The sequence below is a fragment of the Condylura cristata genome, unplaced genomic scaffold, assembly GCF_000260355.1.
Source record: "Condylura cristata isolate star-nosed mole 26May11 unplaced genomic scaffold, ConCri1.0 scaffold00006, whole genome shotgun sequence".
Classification (NCBI taxonomy): Eukaryota; Metazoa; Chordata; class Mammalia; order Eulipotyphla; family Talpidae; genus Condylura; species Condylura cristata.
In genome coordinates this window covers 12,715,585-12,742,771 of record NW_004567107.1, presented here as the reverse complement: position 1 = coordinate 12,742,771, position 27,187 = coordinate 12,715,585, and the positions used below count along the sequence as shown (strand labels likewise).

Below are 27,187 nucleotides of genomic sequence, written 5' to 3'. Positions count from 1 at the left end.
CCCTTTTGTTGGAGACCCCTCTCCAGGGTGGCAGAAAGCGGGGACAGTCCTGCCCGACCCCTTTCTCATCCCAGCTCTCTTCAGCCTCAATCTGTCAACCAGGCAAGCTCACCTGTCTGCCACTGCCCACATTGATTTGGACAACCAGGCTATTTGAGAACCCATAATTACTAGGAGTCTTAATCAACTCATGCCAATTCAACTGCCGCTCAATTTGTGCTGAGCTGTGAAGCTGATTTGAGGGAAGGGGTAGGCATACAAAGTCTCACAGGGGTCAACAATTCTGGGGTGCAGGGCTGTGGCTGCAGGCACCAGCAGGGGCGCTGGGCCTCAGAGTGGAGAAGGCTGCCCTAGGACAGTCCCCAGGTACACAGCCCAGCCCAGCAACCTGCTTCATCCTTCCTTCCATCTGCATCTGGAAACCACCTATGCAGTGTCCAACCTCAGTATTTTGTCCATGTTCTGCCCTCAGCCAAGCCTGCCTTCCTCTTTCCAAAGGGCCTTATAAGGTACAGATCAAAGTGATCCTCCTAAATCCTTTCCTGATCTCAAGAAACAGAGGACTGCAGAGGAGACAGAAAGACATGAAGCTGGGCCCTCCTGGGAGGGTCAACAGACTAAAGTGCAGCACTATGAAACTATCATAGCCACTGAAACAGGAGTTCGATCCCTGGCCAGAGAGGTGACCCACATGATGCAGCAGACCTCTCCTGTCTCGTCTGCTGTGCCCCTCAGCAGTGTCTTTCAGTACATCTTCCTGTTCTGCTCCCCACTCTACCTGGTGAACCCCCCTCACCCCCGCCCCCATCTCTGGCCTATACCCGAATTCTATATGCATAAATAAATCTTAAAAAAAGAAAAGAAAAAGAAATACAAGAACCCTCATCTATCTGTGTGATTTTAGTTTCCCCATTTTAAGGTGCATTTGGTGATGATTAACTGTTTCCTAGGGTTGCTGGGAATACTCAGCTCCATCATGAACAAAAAGTCCTTGTATGGAAGTTTGTATTCCTCGTGATGCCTGGAGTCAGCAAGAATCATTTTTCCTTCACTCCTATGTTAATTATTCGTTCAGTGCAAACTTCCTTCTGTCAGACGGATGGCTTCTGGTTCACAGTCTGTCTCCTCGTGAGTCTATGGGCTATTTGAGGAGAGTGTGTAGCGCACACAGCTTCAGCCTTTGGGCACAGCCCCAGGGCCCCCCATAGGGGAGTGAGACCCCATTGTGGCTCTTGGGGTCAGATAGGTCTGAGTTTGAATACCACCTCACTGCCACTGACCAGCCATGGGAAGTTAGCCAGTCACTTCATGAGCACTTTGTGCCTTAATTTTCTCAATGCAAAATGAACTTAATTATATCCAATCAGCAGAATTGCTGAGGCGTGGGGGAGGAGGGGTGGGTAGGAAAATTTGATTATAACCCTAGTGTAGTGCCTGGCCCATGATAAAAAAAATCATCTGTTATAGAAGTTTAATTTTGGGGCCCTAACTGGTGGCACAACAGTTTAAAGCGCAGCCTGCAAAGCTGGCCACAGCTGCTTCAATATGAGTTAGATCCTGGGCCCCGGATGTGACCCACATGGCACAGCAGACCTCTCCTGACCTGCCCGCTGCTCCCCTCAGCAGTGTACTTCATCGATCTGTCTGTTCTGTTCCCCACTCTGGCTCTGGTGAATCCTCTCACCCCCCATACCTCTGGCCCAGCCCCAGTTCTATATGCATAAATAAATAAATCTTTAAAAAAAGTTTATTTTTTTATGATTATTATCACTTTTGTATTTGATGCTTGGCAAATATTTTTAGAATGGAAACAAATGGTTACGCTGCTTTAGTTCTGCCTTGATTTCCAGTAAAATAGTGACAGGCCATCTCTCCACACGCCCGGCCCTTACTGGAGACTAGTGAACGGAACAGCAAATGCTCAGAACACTTATGGGCCTGGCACGACACTAGGTGCTCTGATTCTACTTTGCAGAAGGCTCACAGCTCTAACAGCTTGCTATTATTAGCCTGACTTTGGAGAAGAGGAAATTGGCTTTGAGACTGGAAGTGCTTTCCCATGCCAGGCAACTTTTGAGGGAGAGGAGGGCGGGGATGCAGACAGGGATGCGTCAGAGTCTAAACCCAAGCTCTCATCACCACACCCCTTCTCATGGAGACACACACCATGGGTGCGGTGGCCCTGCCTGCCAGGAGCTCCCAGATGAAGCAGGGTAGTGGGTAAACTCCAGAGGGAGCCAAGTCATGGTTCAAGATGACTTTGCTAAAAATCAGTGCTGCCAAGGGCAACTTGCTCATGCCCTTCTAAATCTACAGTTCAGGACTTCTGAGAGAAGTCCAAGGTGTTACGAGATATAAGTGATGGTACCTGCTCGGGCAACCTCCTCAGTTCCCCTCATTGGCCATCCTATCTGTTGAGTGGGCAATGGCTGGTTGCAGGGGTTGACAAGCAATCCAGGAGGGTCAGGAGGTTGGTTCTGGAGAGTCCTGGAGTTGTGGTGTTGGTGTGACAGGGTTGTCAATGTCTAGCTGCCTTTTGTAGGGAGTCAGCAAGAGCCCTGTGTGGAGTGGTAGCCCATTCAGTAAATGTCCTGCAGGTCATCAAGTTTATGAAGCCTTAGCGCCCCATTCTAAGAGCATCTGTTCCATGGTGATGGGACGGGCTGGGGTGAGGATAAATAGATTGCGCTCAGCCTGCCTGTCCTTATGCTTTTCATGTGGGTACAAGTGCATGCCAAGGGCTGAGAGAAGAGGGGGCAGGGGACACTTTCCCAAGAAAATCTCTAGAAAGTCTGCCAGCAGTCCTGAGAAATGTCTGTTCGATAACTGCCTGGTGATGATAACAAATAGCCTTTGTAGAGCTCATTAATAATAATAACTGTGAACACTTAACAGTGCTTACCGCGTGCCAGGCACTATTCTAAATGTGTTTGGAATATTAACTCATAATGCTAACCACAGTCTGATGGTAAGGGGACCACAATTCTCATTTTTTTAAGAAAGAAAACTGTGCCATAGGCACCTTTTGTAACTTGCTCCAAGGTCCCAGAAGAGGTAAGCGGCAGAGACAGGATATCCGGCATGCTCTGCTGCCATTCACAGGCTGCTGTGGTTCCTGAGTGATTCTCTAGTCATTAAGTTGTTCCAGACTCGGGTGCCTGCCAGACAGAAATGCTGGTCCCAGCTGGAAGTAGGGTACCCTGGGGTGCAGAGATGCAGAAGGACTGCCCAGGGTCATGCAATGAATGGGTAGTGCTGGGCTGAGACTCCCCTGGGGTCCAAACTACTCCAAAGCTATGGCTGCTGGGCCACAGGCGAGATTAGTGAAGAAGCCCTCCCTGCAGCTAAGGTGGGGCTCTTCCCACACTCCCCCTGGGATTCAGCACCTTGTGGGTTCAGGGTGCTGAGGGAGAAATGGAGGTTGATTATCTGGTCCATGCAGCTAGGAAAGGTGAGGCAACTCACTTTTCCTCAACATTGTAGGAGAATGGATTGCTTTTTGCTTTCAAAAGCATCACATCCAGCTCCCTCTGTGAGCCGCACAGAGCAGAGGGGATTTGTATAAGGTACGCGCGTGTGTGTTACGGACCAGTGTGCGAGAAGGCAGTGCAGGAAAGGGACTAGTTCTGACATTGTCCGAGCACTCATTACCAAATCAGATCCCATTCTGGGCACCCACCTGCATTCACTCACGCCTTCCTGACAGCATCCCTAGGTGGGATAAGATCACTGCGCACACTTAATGAATGGGGAAGCTGAGGCATAGAAAGTGTCTTTAATTTCCCCAGAGTCACACAGTCATGAGCAGAACCAGGACATCAGACTGCAGAGTCTTTTAGTTGCCGTAACCCTGGGCTAGACAGCTTCAAACAACAGCCATGGCCACTAGATACTATTACTTTACTTAAATTTTATTTAACCCCCTTCCTTTTTTAGGAGGGGGAGTTATCAGTAACTAAGACACAAAGTGGTTTGAGGCAACCTGTCCCACTATGACATAGTCAGTGACAGAGCCAGGGCTCGAACCCACACTACTTGAGTGAGTAAACTCCCTCTCATTCACCCCTTGCTCCAGAGGCCAGAGAAGAGGGGCTGACAGTGCCTGCTGGGGTACATGGGCAGCTCCCCCGTCTCTACCCATGTAAGGAAAGCTGGGCTTGCAGCTGGAGCAGGCTGCGGCACCTTCTCCCTGATCCCTGGATTTTGCATAAGGAGTGATTTTATAAGCCAGTTGGCGCTGAAAAGCAGGGAGCAGCAGCCATGAACATATGCTGCTGTGGGTCTATGTTTATTCAGCGTATGTAAGTGTAATTTCAGGCCGTTTGCAATTTTTTTTCCCCCCGCAGAGAGCAATTTAAGAGAAGGTAGAAAAAAAATCCCACCCCTGAAATGGAGACTGAAGTCATACAAGTTGGACCTTGAGGCTCCTCCAATGTAGTTTGGGCATTGAGGAGGGTGGAAGGAAATTCCCCGGGGCTGAGAAACAAGCTCCCACACTCACACTTTTACGTCCTGGCCACCCACAGCAGATATCACCATCCGGCCTCGGGACGGGTCCTTGGAGACTTTACTTTCCAGAACTTTCCAATAGCCTGTCTGACTGTCCGCGAGCTCTATCACTGAATCCTCACTAGTGGCCTGACCTTGGCTAAGCACCCTCCTGTCCACTGAGCTCTCCTGGCAACCCAGGGTTGGCCTACTGTTGCGAGAATATCGACACCTCATTGCCTGCAATGCTGATATGTGGCTGCCAGCAAAACAGAACATTGGTACCGCATTGCCCAGTGTCACTAACGGGGGTGTCAGGGGCCTGACCCCAGCTCCGTACTCTCAACTCTTCCATCAAGGTCACTGAGTCCCTCAGATTTGGGTTCAAGTCCCGATGTCACCAATCCATACCCTGAGAGAGCGGGCAAGCCCCTTCTCTTCCTGAGTTGGTTTCTACCCGTGTGAAGTGGAAACAGCAATACCATTTGGTTGGGAGGCTGTAAGAATTGCAAGATCCAAAGTTACTCAAGAGACATTTGTTCTGTGTTTCTCGCTACCCCCCAGCCCCCTGCTGAAAGGTTTTCCTCTCACCCGGGATGAACTCAGGCTGTGATATTTTAAACATAGCCTCAGAAAGAGCCCAGTTGGCTTTGAACCTACTGGGGGGAAAGGTAAGCTCGTGTGAGCACTTCAACCTACAGGTGCTCCATCAGAAGCACAGGTGACAGCAGACTCGTGATTGGCATATTCCTGGCGACTTTCAGGAGGGAAGGCGGAGGGACAGAGTGGGTGTCATATCCAAAGGACTGAAGCCGAAGCTGGACAGTCTGCCAGAGGGGACGATCAGGGCAAAGTTTGTCCTGCGGCTGGGCCTCAAGGAAGCAACCGAGAGTGAGTCTGGGTACTTTATCATAGCAAAATTTCCTGGCTAGGCAAACAGACTTCGAACTGCTAGCCAGGACACAGCTCAGTGTTGCAACGTCGGGGCTGAGAAAGCGTCTGACACATAGAGGGTACTAAGAAGTGGTTTTCTGATTGCTGCTGAAATTTGAATAAGACAATGGGTTGGCGGGTAAGCAAGTTTGGTTTCAAGCTAAAGAGGAGATCAGTTTTACCCAGTTTAGTGAGTTGTTCTGAATGCTGGAGAACCCACCACCATAAAGCAAAAACAAAATAAAACGTGGATGAAATTTACATAGATGGGGGAGATTCTAAAGATAAAGGATACGATTAGCATACAGTCAGTGTTCTGGCTACTTCTACAGGGGGAGAGGAACACAGTGGGTTTGGGGGAACAGGGGGTGTGGGGGGGGCGGGCTCCTGGAGTGTAGGCAGTATTCTAACCTGACCACTAGGGGGAGCATTGCTTCCTTGCCCTTGCTGAAACTCTACTAGTTGTTTTACACATCTCTCTGTGCACATTATATTTCATAATAAAATTGCTAAGTAGTTACCATGTAGACGATCTACTAAAAGAATATATCAAAATGTTAAGGGTGGTTACTACAGGAGGTACAGCTTTGGGTGATATATATATATATATATATTCTCTCTGTAGTCTACACATTCCTATATGTGCAAGGAATAATTTTGTAATGAAAAAATTAAGATTTTTTTAAAATTTGAAATGCCTCAATATCTAAACAAGGCAACAACAAAATCATGGAGGTTGGTACCAATGTTCCTGCCTGCAATGTATCATCTGGAGGACCCTGTCTTCTCCCTACAGTTTGTTGAGCTTGATGGAACAGCTCCCCTGGAGAAGCTGGGTTGTGCCTGGCCCATTGGTTGTCGTACAGGCCCATCAATAAGGTCTTTTACCCGGGGCACAGCTCCAGCTGTGACTTACAGAATGCTGGAGGATGGTGGGGGCAGAAGTGCAGTGGGGAAGGACCCCAGGGACAACTGTGTTCCACTCTCTATTTGTAGAAAGCATAAAGGGTCTTAGTGCAGCTGCACCATAAGCAGAGCCCAGGGACATTTTGCACTTAGGACTGTGTCATCCCCATGACAATGGGCTTCTAAAATCCCTTTTTCTTTCAATGATGGTAAAAAATATTCTTGAAGTCAATGAAATCCAGAACAAGATCCCAAGTGTGATATTGTGATTTATAATAAGAAGTGTGTATTGCTCTTCATTCTCATTTCCAGAGTTCCTAAAACCCCTGGAATTTCCTATGTGACAAGAGTGATAAGGAGTTTTGCTATCTGTAACAAAGCCCTTTTAGCCACACTTGCTTTTGAGTGAATGAGGTGACTTCTGAAGACAACCTAAAGATGGGAGCTGGTTGCCAGGGGACCCATCAAGTCACGGGAAAGTTGCAACTTCCAGTCCCATCACCCTGACCTTTGGGAAGAGGACAGCGGCTAGAGGTTCAATCTACCGCCAAGGGCAGGTGATTAGTCCCACCTCCATAATGAAGCTCTCGTAACAAACCTGAAAGGACAAGGTTCAGAGAGCTCTGGGCTGTGCACAGGTGGAGGAGAGGGCAGAGATGCCTGGTTCCCTGTCCCCATACTTTGCTCTCTGTACCTCTCCATCGGATGTCCATATGCATCCTGAATAACACCTTTTATAACAAGCTGGCAAACAAAAGGAATGTTTCTTTGGGTCCCCTGTGCTGCTGTAGCAAGTTGATGGAAACCAAGGAGGGGGTTGTGGGGACCTCTAGTCCACAGGTGCTCCGTGAGAAGCACAGGTGATCACCTGGACTTGCATTTGGCAACGAAGTTGGGGCGGGGCGCTATCGTGAAGGAATACCATCTCCAGGTGGAACTGAGTTGAACATAGCACACAAGATGAGTATTCACTGAGAATCACAGAACTGCTAGGAGAGAAAACACAGTAGACCCTGTTTTCTATCTCACCAAGCTCCTCCATGCTTGATATGAATGTCAGAAACCGACCCTGGCAAGGAAGGTTACAGCACTGGATCTAGCTCAGGCCAGTGTGTGGCGTTAATAGAGGCTCAGATACATGAAGCAACTGGCCCAAAGTCATCTAGCTGCTCACTGACAGAGGTGCGACTTGAACCTACATCTGTATCGCTCTTTCCAATGGATCAGAATTCTGAGGAACTCTTCCACCACCCAGGAACTTACATCACTCTCTCCAGGTACTATTTCTCAGTGGGGAGAAGGTTTCTACTGTCTGCTACTTGTAGGCTAAACGTTTTCAAGATCGTAACTGATGGTGGGTGTCAGGTTAATTTTCCCTGAGCTCCATCTTGTTTGCCACCTTCTGTGGTCACAAGAAGGCAGGGTTTCTGAGGAAGCTGGGGCAAACAGGAAAAGGCATGCTTTCAAATGATGAACACTATGATGATGATTCCTCCTGTAGCTATCCCCGAGGCCCATGATTCGTCCTGTAGCTATCCCTTAGGCCCATGACACAAGATGAACTTATGACAATAGAAGGTCATTGCACTGTGGAAGAGTTCGAGACAGGAATTAGGATATCTGGGTTCAAGCCAAGGGTGCTCTTGTACTTTTGGGGCCTCAATTTGCTCATCCTTATTTTTGGCACAAGGAGAAAGGTTTGCATATGGGTTAAGATTAAGTGAGGGATCCAGACTTAAAAAGCAAAAGGAAATGCTGTTTGAAAAGCATTTCTAAAGACATGCAGTCCTAATGCAGAAAGATGCCCCAGAGAAACACAACTATGTGCTTTTTATGCTTCCATTTTTAAACTTCCATAAATTTTATTTCTATTTGCATATGACTAGAAGGGAAGGTATGGAAAGACATATAGGACAGAGTGGCAAAGTGTGGCACAGTTACTCGACGATGAATAAGTGACGGAAAAAGAGGATCCTGGCTCCTCCCATACCTTTGTACATTTCAGCAGTATTTGAATTTGTTTTATTTGACTTTACAATGAATATCAGCTGCTTAAAAATCAGAAGAAAGAAAGTTGAAGACTGGATGAATACTTTGCAAATGCCAAAAAAGTCATGTTAAAATGAACACACTTATTTCAGGTTTTTATTCCACATCTATGAGAAAGCTCTCTAAAATCAGCACCCTCATGTAGCTGCTAAGAACTGGCAGCCACACCTCTGGCCCTCACGTCCTCCCGGAGACCAAGCCCACTGCCCCGGTCTCTTTGCTCTGGCTCCTCCTCCGCATCTCACTCCCCCACATGCATCGTGAAGGCTTCACCACACTCTACCCCCTCCAGTGCTACTTTTCTTTCGTCACTCCCCTGCTCACGGTCTCTTCAGGCCAGACACCCCAGCCTGCACCCTGAAAGAACACCACCCCCTAAATCAGGATAGCTTGAGATCTCAGGCAGTGTACTTTTTTTAATCTACCCCACACCTCACCCAAACCATGGACCACCGATGCAATTTGAAACGATCCTTGGGGACACTGGGGAATTGATTCTAAAGCAAAAGAATGAAAACAGGGTAGGAGCCGTATGCCCAAAGATGCTCAGAGCCAACACTGTTTATAATAAAATTTAGAAGCACTCCAGTGCCCAGAGGAACACCAAGACAGCTATCCATAACCTCCACCCAATCAGAGAATGAAGGATTTGCCCTGTTAAGGATGCAGATTATGGTAAGTCCCTACCCTAGAACACAGGAGCTGTTAAACCTGGTTGATTGAGTTACCCAAATTCTCTCTGCCTCTCTCCCATCTGGAGGAAAAGGGATAATCATGAGCATCATGTCAGAGCTGTGGACTATGACGAGCACCCAATCTTTGCTCTCACCATTCCACCTCTGTCACCATCACTGCCCCCTGCACGGAACACAGATACTGGTATCAGTGACTAGGTCTCATGCCTCATGCCAGACGCTGGTGCACTGTATCAGTATGCATCTCCCTGTGGCTTTGTCAGATGTCGGTATCCTCATTTTACTCAACAGGAACCAGGATGCAGACGTCTGAAGTCACTTGTCCCAGGTCCCATGGCTAGTGACATGAGTGACACCGTGAGTTTTTGGCTCAAGTTGCTTTGATGCCAGAAACTGTGCTCTTAATCATTCCATTGGCGGTCTGAGTGGGGTGGTGCTGGGAGTAAATATGTCCTCTCCTAGGGGCACCTTCCCAAGGCGAAGCGGTGCCTGAGGCAGGTACATGAAACATACCATTCAAATGTCAATGTTGGCACGGAGACACTGACAGCAGGGAAGCAAAGGGATGGAGACACTCCCCCCACCCCCATACTGGCTTTCCCACCAAGCAGAGGTAAACCCCAAGCTGCTTTTTCTGCCCTCAGGCATTTCCAATATCAGAACTTCTGAGAACATATTGTGTGACAGATTTCAGAAACAGCAAAGAAATCAGAAGTTTTTTTGGCCCCTCCCTGGCTGGTCCCAAGCTCCCTGGCAGCCCCAGCTGGACAGTCCACACAGATGGCCGCGCCTCCCTGGAAGCCACTCACTCTGTGCTGGCAGACAGCAGGTAGCAAAACCAGGTGTGTGGCTCCGGCTTCTGGCCTCCCATCTGGGGCTCCTTTCCCCTAAGCCAGGGGGGCTTTAACCTACCATGTGGGGAGGGCGGGGGCTGCTCCCTGACTTTAACAGATAATGGCTTCCACCCCGTAAAATCAGTTTACCAGAAATACCATCAGACTCAGCAAATCCAGTCCCCAGAAAATAAAGTTCAGTGAAAATCAGAGAAGGCTTCAAATGTCATGGGAAGAATAAAATATTTAATGCCGTAAGAGGGAAGTGGGCTTTACGAGTACATTGGGCTGGTTGCAGAAGTGCTACCCCGCACACACATCCCACCTGCAGGGGACCAGGGAACAGCTCCAAATTCACAGGGGACAGAGGCAACGTTCCCTCTCCCCATCCCATAGAGTTCGATTCCTGGTGTGGAATCACTGACTCAGTGGGTATTGAGTTCCAATGTGCTTCTCTTGTTACTCTCTCCGCCCTCCTTTCCAATAATCATTCACTTTCATCTTCCTCCAGATCTGGATGCAGAAAAGGAGGCAGGAATCCCAGGCAGTGAAGGATGGGGGTGGGGGGGAGAAAGGAGAGCACTGCTCCCTGACATTGGGGGTGGTCCCATTATCCCCAGTGAGCATGTCTTAGGCTCTGGATGAGTTAAGGCGCCCCTGGTCAGCAGAGTTAGCTGTGTTCCAAAGTGATATCTCACTCTGCTCTGGAGTTCGACAGATGTAGCTTTGAAGTTCTGCTCTGCCTTTACCCAGCTGATTGGACTGGGCTGGTTCCTTCTGCTTTCTGACTCTCTCCTGGTCAAAAACAGGGGAATAGCAGTGCCCGCTGCAGAAGGAAGCTATGAGCGCGCACCTGGAGTGTTTAACCCTGGCACAAAGCCAGCACTCGGAAACACTGTATGGATCTTCATCAGTGATGCTAGCTCTGCTATTATTGATAGCACTGATTTGTTTATCAATAGCTTCACACAATCAATGTTCTCAATAATACCCGTCCTAGTCAGAGGTAGGCGCATATGGAGAACTGTTTAGAGACTTGGTGGATCAGGGGACACTTGATGAAGGTGCCATGGAGGAGATGTTCCACCTTTAAACTCTCTCATCTCAGCCCAAGGGCCGCTGAGTTTTCACAAGGACACAGGGTGCCCTGACTTTGCCCATTTCTAAAGACTTTTAAAAAGACAAAAAATGTAGCAAGCCAACCTTCTTTTTTTTCTTTTTGAACTCTGGTCAAAACTATCGAGGTTGCACTGTTAGGCCAGCACAGCCCCTGATCTGCAGGGATGGAGGCAGCCTTGAGAGTCTATTTTTGGGGAGGCAGAGCTACATCCAGGAGGGCAGGATGCCCAGGGAGGTGGGGTGAGCGCCCCTTGGTCAGCAGACCTGGCTGTGTTCCAAAGTGATTTCTCACTCTGCTGATTCTTCTCGCACGTCTTTCCTGCCCCTCTTGAGTTCTGTTGCCTTTAATTACACTCTGATTGAGTCATTATATGGGGGTTGGATGAGGAATGGAGAGAAGCTGCCTCTCTTGCCCTCACTGAACCAGATGCCAGATTTCCCCTCCCTCCGAGTAGCACTAAAGGTGTCTGACCTATAAAAAAAGAACACTGTCTTTATTCATCTTGACTTTTAAAAAGGCAGCCTCTTCTTTTTTGGTTGCTGTTCAGCATCTCATATGATTGGTGCGAATATCTGGGAAACCGAACGGCTTTGTAGGTCAAAATGGAAAAAGAAAAAAGGGAGGAGAGGTGGTGGGAATTTACTGGGGGATGTGTTGGGTGGGGGAGGGAAGAGGGGTTGCCTTGGGGTTGGTCTGCAATTCAGAGGCAGGGCTGGGAACCGACAAAAGACTTCGGAAATAATTTCATCACGCCTTCGGGTTCTGCGGCAAGCAAATCCACCCGGAACTTTCCAAAAGGACCCTCAACTACCTAATATAATGCGGCTTTCCATTCTTTTTCCTCTGTGCTTCTCCACATATCCTCATTATCTTCCAGTTTCATTTTTCTTAGTGTAAAGTGAAGAGAGTCATAAAATCTAGCTCATAAGATGACTGTGAGAATTAAATTGGGAAAAATAAGCAAAGCTCTTAGAATCATGCCTGGCTTCCGGTCGCTGTATGGATGGATGCCCTTAAATTGCCCACATTTCTCTCTTGTCAAATGGACACACTCATACCTTCTAGGAGGATGTTAGAGACATTAGCTGCCTTGAACATCGGGAACTGGCACACAGTAGGTGCTTAGTGAGTGTCAGGTCTCTGCCACAAGCTCCTCCTTCTCAGGACACACACACCAGTCCGGTTAGACCTCCTGTGCAGGGACACACAGTGACTCCTTCCAGGGGCCCAGCTGAAACCCAGCTTGTCTTCTGAACAGGCTTCTAAAACAAGATCGTGTTCTTGCTTTTGTGCATCCTGTTTACTTCATGGGCTGATACAGACATGTTGCTACACAAAGGTCTGGGCTGCTACTGTGGCCAGAATCATGTCAAATGAGGCACTGCAGTTCGATTGGAGGAAGGAGTGAGTGTTTCTTAACTCTACCTCCCAACATGAATTTGAGAAATTTTTGCTTCTCCCCAGCTTTTGTCTTTCTGGGTACTCTGGGGTGAAGTGCTGGCCTCATCTGAACGTTGCCAGCATCCCTCCTGCTCTTGGAACCCTAGCCTGGGGGTCCTTGCGTCGGTCAATGGAATCTGCAAGATGCACATTCTTTGCTACCTCATGTAGGTGAAGTCCAGGTCCCTCTCCTGGGACCCAGTCTGATCTCATGACCTGTTTGATTGAGAGGACATGCTGGAGATAATGCTAGGCAGTCTTCTGCGTTAGTCTCTGGAACATTTGACCTTGGGATGTTCCCTTTGCAAATCCAGCCTTTATGGCACAAGAAGCCCAAGTCAAATGGAGTGACCATGGGCAAGTGTTGCATGGACCCATCTGAGGTCCAGCCTGGCTATGATCAACTGCCCTGTACCAGCTCAGCACAGCCATGGCAGGGAAGGGCCCCTGAGGAAGTGAGCCTGCCAGCCACAGATTACCCCCCCGTGGGGATGGGGTTCAAAATCACCCAGCTGAGCCAAGAAAGTGTGAGCAAATTGTGACCGTTCTTTTTAGGTGTTGAGTATTGGGGCATGTAGTTATGAAAGAACAGGTAATTACAACCGTAAAGATGAACTGAATTTCCAAAGGGACTGAGGGGCTGAGATGAATGGGTTTGGATGACTGTACTGTCTACAGCTGAGTTCATCAGCAAGTCTCTCCCATGCTGGGAAGAAAAGAGTGGCAGGGAACAGTGTACATGATGCTTGGGGGTACTCAGAAATGGGGGGACGCCCTCTAAACAGTTTCAGGATTAAGTGCTAACAGTTTGCTTAGGTTTTGTCCTCTATCTTGATTAAAATTTTGCAAAGTTTAGCTGCCGCAAAGAATCAAGGCAACCATCCCTTTCTTTTTAGAGTCTTGCTGACATCGTATGTCTGGCAGATGTAGACCATTCTAATAGGTAACAACCCTTGACTCTGCATCTCACTGGAGGAGAACCAAGCTCCTTCCCTTTTCTGATGCTTCATTCATTGCTACTGCCTCCATCCTGGGTCAAGAGGTGAGGACCTTCTCGGTAACGATTGAAAATCCTAACTGTAGGGTAATTCATAAGTACCCTCTGGATCACACTCCCTCCCCATATCCGTATTCACCCTGCATTGGTTTTCTCTTGTAACAAATTCCCACAAGCTTGGTGGACTGAGGCCACACAAATGCCTCAGCCTATAGTTCTGCAGGCTGGCAGCCAACAAAGGTCTCACTGGCTACATTCAAGGTGTGTGCAGGCAGAGCAGTATTTGTTCTGGAGGGTTGAGGCCTGGATGCATTTCTTTCTTTCTTTTTTAATATGTATTACTTCACATATACAGAATTGGGGTACAGGCCAGTGGTTCAGGAGCAGTGAGAGAATTCACCAGAGACAGAGTGGGGAGCAGAACAGGCAGATAGATGAAGTACACTGCTGAGAGGAGCAGCAGGTGACACAGGAGAGGCCTGTTGCACCATGTGGGTCACCTCTGGGGCAGGGATTGAACTGGCACTGAAGCAGCTGCAGCCTGCTTCTAATGCTGCATCCTAACCTGCGGAGCCACCAGGGCAGGCCCTGAATCCATTTCTACCCCTTTTCCAACTCCTAGAGACTTGTTAGCTGGACCCCGCTTCCTCCATGGTTAAAGCTAGTGACACTGCATCACTCTGACTTCCTTTGCTGCCTCCCTCTTCTCTAGCTAAGGACTCAGATGACACTGGACCACCTGATAATTCAGGATAATCGCCCTCATTTAAGGTAAGCTTATTAGCAATCTTCATTCCATATGCAAACTGGACCCCGTTTGCTGTGTGAGGTACTGTAAAATTCACTGGCCTGGGCACCAGGGTGTGGGCATCAATGGAAAGACTTTCCTAGGATAAAACCAAGCAAAATAAGGCCAGATTTTTTTTTTCCTCTTGTGTTTCAGAAGTTTGGGTCTAGATAGAAGGTAGAACACTAATTACAAATGATAATGCCAACAACAATAATACTAACAAACAGCGGAAGCATTTTGATCTATGAAGAGTTATCCCCCTCCTACCGCAAGGAAGTAAAGGTCTTTGGGGCTCAGGGAAGAGAGGAATATTTGAAGTCAAATGAGGTGACCTTGTCAGTGTCTGGGGAGTGGGAAGTGTGGGTGTCTCAGACCTGCGCTCTACCCCCACCAGAGTAGTTAGTGAGGTGCTTGAAGAGGATGAGCGGCTGCAAAGTCAAGCAGCTTTGGGGGGTCTGGTGGCAGAGATGCCTAGGCTCACCAGGCACTGGTGAGTGCTCCTGGCATGAGAGCCACCAACTACAGGTGCCGTCATGGCCTGTCTGGGTCGTGAGGACCTCAGCCAGCTCCCCTCAGCTCCTCACAATCCTGAGGTAGAAGAGAGGGGTCACTAGACCATTCTCATACCCCCAATAGGGTGGGGAGGTCTCTGAGGGATGGAGCTGAGTGACCTCAAATGACCTTATGGTGAAACTAAGAGAACAAGATATATGCCAGGGTGAACCGCCCACCTGCATTCGGTGGGCACAGAGCTCTCCTGGCATAAACAGGGAAGGGCAAGGTGAGACAACAGCGACGGGAGATGAGGTTGGTTCAGCACCCAGTGTCCTCTTATTCTCACAGCCCCTTGAACTTAAATGTTCAGGAAGAAGTCAGCAGCATAAAATCTAAATGGGCTAGAATTAAGTTTCCATTACCAATGGATAGAGCAGAACAAAAATGCAATTCCGTTATGGAAACATTACAGAAAATTAGATATGCTGTGCTTCAGAATTTCTGTGGCCCCATACATCAAACCCACTACATAAAAACATCAATAGTTGTGGTCTCATTATCTCACATGTAAGTGGCATTTTATAAATCCCAAATCATTGCCAATTATGGTCTTTGATTTTTCAGAAAAAGTGGGACTTCGAGAGCTGATGCTTCCTCGTTGTGAAGATGAGGAAACCAAGGCGAATGAGGTCAATATTGAGCCTAAAGCTGGCCCATGCCCAAAACAGGGTTGAAGCCCCCTTTGCTCAGACCTTTCCTCTTTCCAAGGTCCTCTGCTTGCACCCCCTCCCCTCCACAGGAGGCAACCCTGACACTGAGAACAGATGCTTTCCTGGGCTTCCATCCTGCCACCTGGTGGTGAGACCTTGGAAAATCACTCTGCTTTCTGAGCCTCGCTTCCATACACGTCCAGGGTTGGTTTTGTTGAGGTAGTTATTGGATGCCTTCGTGCTTTGAGAACTTCAAAATGATGTATACTTATGTGCATGTATATGTATTTTACATTATCTATGATATGATATTATATATTATGTATTACATAGGATATTACTTTTCATATATAATATATAGTATCATCATGTTTTGCCAGATGGAGTCTTCTAGAAGATAAACTAAGGAAGCTTCTATTTTTACAGGCATGATAGTCTATGGAGAAATGAGAAACTTCAATTTCAGTGTGGAAGCGGGGACAGCCCTGCCTATTCTGAAGGCACAAAGAAGTGCTTGCCTTCCATCCACCGAGCCCTGAAATTGCGGCTCTAGCATTAGATCTATAATCTAGAGAGGAAGGTCTCTGACAGCCTCATCAGACTGCTGAAGTTTTTCTAAACCTCCAGGGAATAGATGTTCTGTCTCCCTCTCTTTTTATTTTTCCAGTGTACATTAATGAAGGGGAAAGACACACATCACACACATCATACACACACGTCCATGCTCTGAGGTTTCATCCTTCTGGGACATCGATCCTCAAGAATAAGGAGCTTAATTAGTTCAGGAGAGTGAGCTGGTGGAAAGAGGGAGGAGAGGCAGGCAACTTAATCCTCCTCAAATGTCAGCCTCCTGTTTTGGAAAAAAACAGGGATGACTTGGGACATTCTTGTGGGTCGCTTGTCCACTGATGAGCACTAAGTTTGGGGCACATCCTCCCTTCCCTCACTGGCATCTTTCCAAGATGAAAAACAAAGGCTGGGTAGCACCGTCTGAAGCAGCAGCAGCTGCTGTGTACCCACCGAGCACCCGTGATCCCGCTCCTGATGCTAGAGTTTGCTATGCCTGTGCCCACCTCACTGTCACGTATTTTAGGTGCTGCTTGGCCCAGGCCCCCGTGTGACTGGTTCTGGGATGAGCCAGCCCTTGCCCCTGGCCCCAGTGACTGGCCTAGACATGAGCATGAGAACCACTAGCCCAATGAGATGGAAGCCTGTGACTTGGGTTGGAGGGACTAGGGAGGCGACACCAGTCCTACAGGACACAGCAGAGAGGGTGGAGCTGGCCCGAGGATGGCAGGTGCTGAGGAAAGCAGAGTAAAAATTTCAGTGCCACTGTTTGAGCCCTTCCCTCCCATTGCACCTACACTTCCATTTGGCTCAACATTTTCCTTCTTTTTCCCTAAGTGAGTGAATTTCTGTCACTTACACCACCAAGAATTTTAATTAACAAAATCCCCAGTTGCCCGTCCACTGCTGAAGAGCTGCTGACCTTTGAGTTAAAATACAGTTTTACTGCATCCTCTGATTTTAGAAACACAGAACCTGGTGGATGTCTTTCCACAACTGTCTTCCAGCCCATGTCTCTGGTTTTGTTCCAGACTCTAGTCCAAGCAGAATTCCAACCCCGGACCCTATCTTTCATATGGACTTACTGAGATAGATACCGGCGGGGTGCTGATCCAGATCAATAGGCCCCCTGGGGTCTCCCTTAACCTACTGGATGAAATAAACTTGCAAAAAGCCAGTAATGGGCCTTATTAAAATGGGATCACTTTCTGAGATGGGGGGAGGGGGAGACTTCATGAAAGAGACAAACCTAGACAAGGGTCTACTTGTTTGCAACATGGACTGAAGAGCGATTCACTGATTCACTGAGCAGAAAGCACAGCATGAGCAGAGGCCCTGCGGTAGCAAGCAGGCAGGTGTGTCAGAGAATTCCCAGTTAGCTCTGTGTGGCTCAGATGTAGAATGAAGCGAAGTGGTGAAGAGACTGAAGGGGACCAGACCCACAGGGGCGCCGAATGCCAAGCTAAAGAGTTCAGCCGATGGGGCAGTGCTGCCCGGGTAACTTTCTAAGACCATTCTCTGCCCAAACACAACTTGTTCATCCATCTGTTACTAACTCAGGCCTCAGGGATGTAATTTTCCTCTACTGAATAAAAGTTCTCATATGGAACCCTTGGGCCGGCATTTTGTATACACATTCTGGGGCATTCCTATAACGTCACACATCATCCAGCTGGGAGACCTTCCCCCCACGCCCCGTGCCTCCTCTTCTGAGTCCTCAGACTGCCTCAGACTCATGCTCTGTAAGCCAAAGCTGCGACTCCCTCCCTCCCACCTCATGCCCAAGCCACCCCAAACTCTCCTCAACAAACATTGGTCCATCTCCTGTATGCAGTTCCAAAACCAACTTCCCCGTGATGCCTTCGATAAACCTCAGCAGAAACTTTCTCTTCTAGACATATCATTGACACCCCCTCCATGGTGTTTCCTGAAGAAAGACATGCCCCCACAATCCCCAATAGATTTTCTGTGGCAAGGAGCTCTCAAGGACCCAGTTACGTTGGGTACCAAAGTTCTAATATTTCACGTCCTTCTTCTGAACACCCCATGGGGTAGGTTTAACTATCCTACTTCCTGGAGGAGGAAACCAACCAAGGCAGGCTGGGGAGCTGAAGGCCACAAACACACGCTACAAAGCGAGAGCTCTTCCCTGACCAGCATCCTCAAGGTGGTGGCGGGGGTGGGGGAGGCTTCCAGCAAGAAGCCAGGCTTGTGGGTCAGTGGTCACTTACCACACATCCTGAGGAGTCCACCTGGCGGTCAGATACACACTTGAAGTTTCGAGTGCAGCCTCCGTTGTTGCGAGAACAGTCACGGACTGGCCCGAAGGAGGACAGCAGGTCGTTGATGGTTTCAAAGTATGTGGACAGCATCGCTTCTTCCCTTGGGGAGAGAGGGGACGGTTAAACCCCAGGGACATCTGGACCACAGTATTTAACACTGCCGATGCACACACATTGTATTTGAGAATACCATTTAGGATAGGTGTAATACAGGAAAGGAAACAAATATCTTCAAAGCAAAGAAGAAAATAAAAACACCAATAAATAAAAACCTTCCTAGGATGTGGTATTGAAGACTACTTCGGATAAAGTGGAATGCGCTTAGAATTTTGGGCTCTCTACTTCATTAATCTGTGTAATTTGGGAAGGCCAGTGTGAAAATTTCCATTTATTAAGAAGAGAACCCCCTGGTGGCACAGCAGGTTAAAGCACAGTACTAAGAAGCTAAAGCCGCTTCAGCATGAGTTTGATCCCCACCCCGGAGGTGACCCACATGGTGTGGCAGACCTCTCCTGACCTGCCTGCTACTCCCCTCAGCAGTGTACTTTATCTATCTGCCTGTTCTGTTCCCCACTCTATTTCTGATGTCACTGCCCCTGCGCCTCTGGCCTGTACCCCAGTTCTGTATGCATAAATAAATAAACCTTTCAAAAAGAGGGAAAGAACTGTGGTTCAGAAAGGCAGTGTCTTGCTGAATGCCTCCTGGCTTTTCGTGTGGCAGAAGAGAAGTTTGTCCCAAGCTCCACCAGAGCCTAAAGAGAAAGTTCTCCCCACTTCACAGCCCTTAACTTACAGCTCATGTATTTGCAGATTCCAGAGCTCCTGTAGCAGTCACGCAAAATGGGCACCTGCCTGTCATCCCAACTTTATGGACATAAATTAGAACCATCAGAAGTACTGGATGGGGGACTCACCCCAAATCACACTGACCATAGAGAGCAACGTCAAGACAGAAGCACAGAACCGTTGACCAGGTACCCGTTAACTCTGTTTTTGACTACGGCATGCAAGTAACCCACCACCCCTGGAAAGGTCATGGATTCTAGCCTACTGCACGATTCCTTCCAAATGAGTTTTCCAGAAAACTGGGCTAGATGCTCTCATCTGTGAATCTCCCAACATTCTCTAAAATGAGAAATAGACATGGAAGTTTCTGGATGTTGTTTTCTGAAAAGAGAACCCAAGTAAGGAGAGTCTTAGTCCTGACTGTCTGTGAAGCCCACCGCGCAGGAGATGGTGAAGACACCGCAGCAAGAGAGGGGGTGCACTACTCACCCAGTGCCCGTCACCATGGCACGTAACTTGGAACACAGACCCCAGAGAGAGGGGGTCACCCGCGAACACACTCGTAACAGGAAGAGGCCTCTGAGCATCTTGGGTGTCTGGTCCTTCTCCCATGTGTCCCTCCTCGGACTGGGAGACCAAGGCTAGGGTCTCTGCTATTTCCAGTTTCACCCCTTTCTGTTCTATATCTCAGACGGACTGCCAGTGAATGTAGCTAGGCACCCCTCGGGTCAGCATTCTCCCCCCTTAGAGAAGAGACTCTCAATCTGCTTCCCTGACAGTCAAGGCTCATCCTAATCTGGCCCCTGCCTCCCTGGGCTGCGCATACGCCCTGGGCACCAGCCACAAGTCTCTTCTCACTCCCTGAAGCACCATCTTGAGTTGGGGCCCCTGAAAGCGGACTCCGAAATGGAGAGTTGCATACGGGGAGGTGAGGAGGCCTGTTGGGGCACACCTTCTGGAGGTGAGCAAGAGAGCTGGACAGGAAGGGGCTGTCTTGCAGTGCGTGATATGCTGTGTGGCCCTGAAGCCTCTGCTGGCCCCCAGGGGGCCCCTGGGGCTGTGATGGCCCAAATGGAGGACCCAATCTGCGCATCAGCAGAAGGGGGTGCCTCAGAGGGAGGGAGTTCCCTATGGCGGAAGGTGGTGCCCAGTAGAGGACAGCTGGGAGCTACCTGCCACCATCTAGGGGACAGGAGGGTCAGCCCCAAAGAGAGGGTCTGAGTGCACTGTGTGCCTTTCCGTTTGCGTCCTTACTCAGCTCCTTATTTCTGACTAGGATGCTTATCTTCAGCTTTTGTCCATGACCAAATGCTATTCAGCCTTTAAGTTATCCCAATTCACCCTTTCGCTTATTCCTATACTGCACGAGCTTTCTGGTGCCTTCTGCAGTCCCGCGGATGCTGCGGGGACATTGGGTTGGCCCCACCTTCATGCCGCTTATCATCCCTCCTTTGTGAAGCCTTCTCTACTCTTCCTAACCACAGTCGATTCCTTTTCCCTTGCAGCCCTTTCTTTGAATCTATTATCTTAATAGCTTAATCATTCCTACAGTTTCCTGGAGAAACTGTAAGGGTTTTTGAGTGAGAGGTTCAAGATGTATTCATCCCCCTTGGGCTCCCAAGACAGAGTCTAGTAAGAACATGTGCTAAGCAACTTTTGTCAAAGGACATAAAGAACACATCAAAGGGCACGGATGTAACCCCCACCAAACTGACTTTTCTCAGAGTATTTCCTGCAAGTAGTTGCTCTGCCAACCCCCAACTCCGAGTTCCGACCCCACACCCTCCAAATTCAGGGCTGAAGCACAGGACAGGGGAGAAGATGCCAGGTGCCTTCATTTCACTTTCCACCTTTGTACAAAGTGAGGGCAGGGTGACAGGTAGGTCGGGAGAGAGAATGAACAGGTCTAAAATGGAAGCTCTTGGGAAACTTGTCACTTTTGATTCATGGTAAGAGTTGAGGATCCTGAGAGGCACGAAGGGTGCTAAAATATTAGTATACTTTAGGGAAGAGGAAGAAATAGAAAGTGAGAGAAAGAGGTAAAGACAGAGGGAGAGGCCATTTAAGAAAGTGTGAGAGGAGAAAAAAAGAGAGAGATAAGCATGTAGAGGAATTGCTGGAAAAAAGAGAAGAGAATCTGAGAGGCAGAAACACAGTTATCCAGAAGATAGACTGATGGATATATACAGAGATGCCAGATAGGTAGCTGGATGATAGAAGATAAGATAGATGGTTGGTAGCTAGGTAGATAGCTAGCTATGTAGGGATGGGTGGATGGATGGACAGATGGATGAATGGATGGACGGCTGGGTAGACGGATGGATGGATAGGTGGTTGGGAGGGGGGGTGGGTGGATGGATGGATGGATGGATGAGTAAACAAAGGCAAAATACATAAATAGCTTGATACCCAGAGGTGTGTGATATAGAGACTGAAGAGGCAGCTGGCATCAAGGAAGTGGATAAAAGAGATAAAAAAAAAGGAGAAAGACAGGAAGAAACAGGAGCAAAACATAGGTATTCAAAAGGAACAAAACACAGAACAACCTGTGCTTGAATGGGGGAGAGAAAAAGGAAGGCAGGGAGGTGGGGAAGGGAGGGAGAAGGGGTGAGAAGAGGTGGAGACAGACCCTGAAAGAGGGAGAATGTGAGCGAGGAGGAAGACATTGCCAAGTGGAGAGTGATACACACAGACACAGAGAGCAGAGTCAGAACAGCAGCGAGAAACAAAGAGAAGAGTAAAGCAAACAAAAGATGTCACCTTCCCGTGGAACCAGGAGACAGCACAGGTTACACAAATAGGAAGGCTGTTAGCCTTTAAAAGGATTGATTCTGCATAAACATCAGTTACATGAGGGGAACATTATTTAAAACACAAAGATCTGACACAGAGGTTGTTACTGAGTCTAGAAAAGTGATTGTGTCAGGCTGGGAAATGAAGAATCTGGGCGCAATGGGAGAGGCGCTGGAGGCGCATGCGGTGTTTTCTTAACCCAGGGAGTCCATTCCTCACCCCCACTGCCGAGCCCAGGGCTGGAGGTTAGAGCTACCCCAATGGTAGCTGTGAGGGTGGTGTGTGTGTGCCAGTGAAGCAAGCAGCTCGGGGCAGGAGGGGGGGAGGGCGTTGGGCTGCGATCACCAAGGCACCAAGGCACTGCTCGGGGCCCAGCAGGTCTGGCCCAGCAGGCCAGAACTCCCCCATTGTCACCATCATCATCTTCATCAGCTGTGATTTTCAGGGCACCTGCTCAGTGCTGCCTCCTTTGGTTTCCCAAAGGCCTGCATTTCACTCCCATGGTGCAGATGGGTGAACTGTTCTTGGGGAGAAACATTATTGTCCTGGTTTGTGCGGCATGAAAACCTGGGCCAGGGTGTGCGTGCAGTGTGATGATGTTGGGTCCTGACCTTTCTCCAGACTGTGTGCAAACTTGCTCGATTTGCTCTGAGCCTTTGAGCAAATCAGGATTCTCATCATGGAAGCAGAGAGAAGCCCCTTTGACGCCTCTGTATCTTAGAGAAGGAAGAACCAGAAAGGCAGCACCCCTGCAACCTGGGCTGCCTCCTGTACTTTGCACACGCCACATTAGCCTCAGTCCTTGTTGGAACTAAAGAGAACAACAGAGTATGTTCATTTCTTAGAGCTGCCAAAGACCACAAACCAGGTGACTTGGAACAACAATGACACAGAACAATGTCTCTTCTCACAGTTCTGGAATATCAAGAGTCCAAAATCAAAACTTTGGCTGGGCCACCCTCCCTCTGCAGGCTCTAGGGAAAGGGCTTCCTTGCCCTTTTATAGCTGTTCATGACTCACGGCAACCGTTGGCATTCCTTGGCTTCCAGCCACATCACTCTGATCTCTGCCTCCTCCATGACCTGGCCTTCTTCCTTGGGTCCATGTCCTTTCTTCTCCTAGAAGGCTCTCACCTGTTGGATTTAGTGCTTGCCCTCATCCATTACGACTGCATCTTAATTACATCCTCAAAGACCCTGTTTCCAAACTAGGTCTGGGTTCTGGGTCAACATGAATCTTGGGGAGACACTTCTTAACCCACCACACACAGTGCAGAGGAAAGCCCTCAAGCTCCCACAGTTGGACAGAGAGGGTCTCGAATGCCAAGTTCTTAGCTCTTACTCCAGTGCTCCCAAGCCCTCACCAGCACCTGTAGTTGTGGCCTCTTCATCTTAGTGTGGTATTGACAAAGCCTGCAAAGCCTTAGAAAAAGCTGCATGATGAAGCCCCCGTGAACGCGATCTGTGCTTTCATTGGAGAGGAGAAAAGACCAACATACAGTACCACTGAGAGGGTCTTTGCAGATGTAAACACCTCAGGCCTTTTCACACATTTTCTCTCAAAGACTGCAGAATGGGAGCAGCCAACTTTTCTACATGTGGATCTATTGTAAATGCCTTTGCAAATCATAATCATAAACATACTTGCATGTCACACAGTCTCTGTCCCAGCTACACAACACTGCTCGGAGAACACACAGGCAGCCTGAGGCTGCATGCAATGACAACGTGCAAAAGGCAAAGAACGAGCACTGAGCATGGCTGGTTTCCAAAAAAATGTATTTATACAAAAATCACAATAGGGGCCCTCCCTGGTGGCGCAATGGGCTAAGGCACAGAACTGTGAAGGTGGCCTCAGCTGATTCAGCATGAGTTTGACCCCCCAGCAGGTGAGATGACCCACATGGCACAGCAGATCTCTTCTATCTCACCCACAGCTCCCCTCAGCAGTGTACTTCCTCGATCTGCCTGTTCAGCTCCCCACTCTGTCTTTGGTGAATCCTCTCACTGTCCCTGCACCTCTGGCCTATGCTTCAGTTCTGTATGCACCAATAAATCAATCTGAAGGAAAAAAAAAAAACAAAAACAATGTCACAGTGGGCTGGATGGCTTTTTCCTGATGGACCTGGGAAACCTCCATGTTGGCATGAAACTATGGATGTGAACTCAGGTTATTCCAACTCCAGAATACACTTCTCTCTCCTCATCACGTGTCTTCTGAATCTCAGGCTTCTTGGCTGTAGAGTGGGAACAGTGTCCTTCCTAGGACTTGCCCTGTGGAGCAGTGACTAGAAAGCAAAGCATGCTGCTCAGAAATCTGCTTCCCAAGCGCTAACACCCAAAGGGAACCTATCACCGTTCATTCACTGAGCAACTACTGAGCACTTACTGCATACCGGGTCTGCGCTTGCCTTTACCTCTGTACCTCTGTTTCTGTACGTGGTAAGTCCAGAGGGTCTTAGAGAGATTCCCTGGGCCTTCTCCAGCTCTGAAATCCTCATGCTTATTTTTCTGGCAATACTTGTCTCAAAACTGAGTGTGTGGGGCCCGCCCGGCTGGCGGAGCTGCCACCTGATGGTTCCACTGCAAATGCATTGCCTGGGCTCCTGTGGGCGGCATGAGTGTGCCCCACGCAGGGTGAGCGTTAGGCAGGGTGCTGGAAACAGATGCTGACATGGCCCGCTGTTAATAAACACCAGGCAAGGTGTGTGTCACTCAGAGCGAGGTGTGAATGGATGACTCAGGGCCCAGACAGTGACAAGCACTGCACTGGCACAGACTAATCATCCTCTGATAACAACAGTCAGGCCTGTGTGCTGAGCTCCCTGGGAGGGATGAGGCGCTGCCTTCCCTCCCGCTCCACCCGGGGCTTCACAGATCCGCCTGGGCCCCAGCAGCCTGAGCAGTAGCGCTGATGAGTGGGCACGGGGTTGGTCTGGAGTCAGACAGCCCTGTGTCCCTCTCTGTGACACCCTGGGCAAGACCCTTAAAGTGGGAGCCTCCGTGTTCTCATGTGGAAAATGGGGGTGTTGACACCCCTACTGCTAGCAGGCTGAGTTAGCACAAGTGGTAAATTAGGGACTCTATATAAAATGCCCCCCACAGAGTGAGCTCAATAATTAGTATCTCTGGGAGCATGTGAGGCCATGAGCACAGTGTCTGGGGAACGTGGGGGGCAGGGCTCAGAGCACAAGGGAGGAGAAGCTGAACCCCATGTCAACCTTTGAAAGTTAAATTTCTATACTATGTTTGATTCTGGGCACTGGCTGGCTCCTGGGGACACAGGAATAGATATGACAGAGCGATGGGTTAGGGAGACAGAGGCCAAGGTAATGAGCACTGGAGTGGGTAGGGGGCAGCAGACTGATGAGAAAGGCCCCCCGCTCAGACCTTGGAAGTAAGGGGTCAGAGAAGGTTCTGGAAGCGGGAATACTGACCTGGGATGGAAGGAACTCACAAAAGGGAGGGTGGCTAGGAGGACACCGAGGGGCACAGCAGCCCAGGGGTGAGGGTAGGAAAGCAAAGACCTCGACTGGGGAACCCCAGTGGGACGGGGAAGCTGGAGCATTGAGTGAGGCATGGACAGGAAGGGGCGGGAGAGGCAGAGGCAGAACACTAGGGGCTCGTGCCCTGGTGAGTGATTAGCGGCCGCTGAAGGTTCCTAACGGCAGAGGCTGCTTTGTTTGAGACTAACAGCTAGTCGGGTTTTTTGTCAATGTCTTTCTGGCAAGGACAGCAACAACGATAGCAATAATAATTCATATGCCGTGAGGTGCTACATGCATTACAGGTGTCAGTCAGCTGAATCCTCATAGAAACCCGGTGATGGAAATGATTTCCCACACCCATTTTACAGATGACAACAAGGCTCCATTTGGAGGACTGGGCTGCTTTTAGAGCAGCAGAAGATAACAGGGGCAGTGTTAGCGCAGTGGGTGGCACACGACCTCTGCTGTAGAGATTAGGTAGCAAGTGTCCTCCGGGCAGGGCAAGCTGGCACAGCCACTGGGAGGCAGAGGTGGGCTTTTCTAAAGCCAAAGCTGTAGAGCAATGGGGATGTTCTCTCTCAGGACCCTGCTGTCTCTGGTCACCGCAGGAATGCAAACTGGGGAGCGACGAGCATCTTCTGAACAGCTGCAGGAGCATCAGCACCCAGGGGAGAGCCCCAAGCTGTCCTGGGAATGGCCCCAGGAACAACGCCCCAGTGTGTCAGGCAGTTGGACTCAACGTGGCTTAGCTCATCTGATGCTTACCGGGGCCCTCTGGGATGGTGCTCGCCTCACCCCTGCTTCTGATTGAAGAAGAACTGTACACACTTTCTTGTGGGGCCTCATACTCACAGATGTGGCGGCTGATTCTGTTCATACAGTGCGGCACTGTGACAGCCAGGCTTGTTCCAGTCGCTGACAGTGTCCTGTCTTCCTTCTTAAGATCCCCCCTGGAGATTCTGGAACTGGAGCTGCAGCCGACACTCAGCATTCCCCTTCTTCTAGCAATTATGGCTTGTGCTAATTTAGGTCAAGAACATAGACTGCTGTGCAGAGCAGCCTTGCGCTTCCCCGTGAGGGGCTGTATCTTTGAGTAGCTTGTAAGCTTCCTGTGTGCCGAGATTCCTCCTTGCTCATCCTCCAGCTCACTGGCTGTGCTGCAGCTGTTCACTGAATAAACACAGTTGGTGGAGGAAGGGGAGGAGGCTCCAAGGAGGTCCGTCAGCTGTGCGGAGTTGGGGACAAGGGGGGAATGATTGTGAGTGTCCGCTGCCCATCTGTGAAATGGCAACAGCCACATTCAACTCGCAGGGTCGTGCTCAGAACTCAATGAGATAAAAGACGCAACCACCCCCCCCCTTGTCAGCAGGCCTAAGCAGGGCCCTCAATCAGGGGCTGCTGTGTTTGGAAAATGCATTTGTTCATTTCTCAAATATTTACCCCTCATTCTCCATGGGGGCTGGAGGTTAAGCAGAGAGAAAAGCACAAAACAAACAAGGGTTTTTGTTCTTCTGGATGTTATAGTCTAGATCATTGAACAGAGATGCATCAAGTGGCTGGTTCTCTGTCTGTTCTTCTAGGACTGTCTCTACCTGTATGTACACCTCTACACCTTTAGCTACATTTACTTTGGTGTCTACCTGCCTATATCTACTCCTGTGTCTATGTCACTCTCGGTATCCTCTCGGGACCTATCATTATAAACTGTGAGAGATGGCTCTCTCTGGTGGTGCATAGGTTAGGATACAGCACTGCAAGCCAGCCACAGCCGCTACAGTGTGGTTCGATCCCCGCCCTGGAGGTGACCCACACGGCG

The 27,187-nt window shown here is 49.2% G+C and overlaps 1 protein-coding gene across 2 annotated transcripts in view; it reads right to left on the bottom strand.

The window, feature by feature from the left end:
- The window catches only part of ASTN2 (astrotactin 2), a 766,181-nt gene that overhangs the window by 307,028 nt on the left and 431,966 nt on the right, over window positions 1-27,187 (bottom strand). For both annotated transcript variants that reach the window (XM_004677396.2, XM_012721364.1), the window contains exon 11: window positions 18,255-18,405. In XM_004677396.2, coding sequence (XP_004677453.2) covers window positions 18,255-18,405 — 151 coding nt within the window. The remainder of the gene's footprint in view (window positions 1-18,254; window positions 18,406-27,187) is intronic.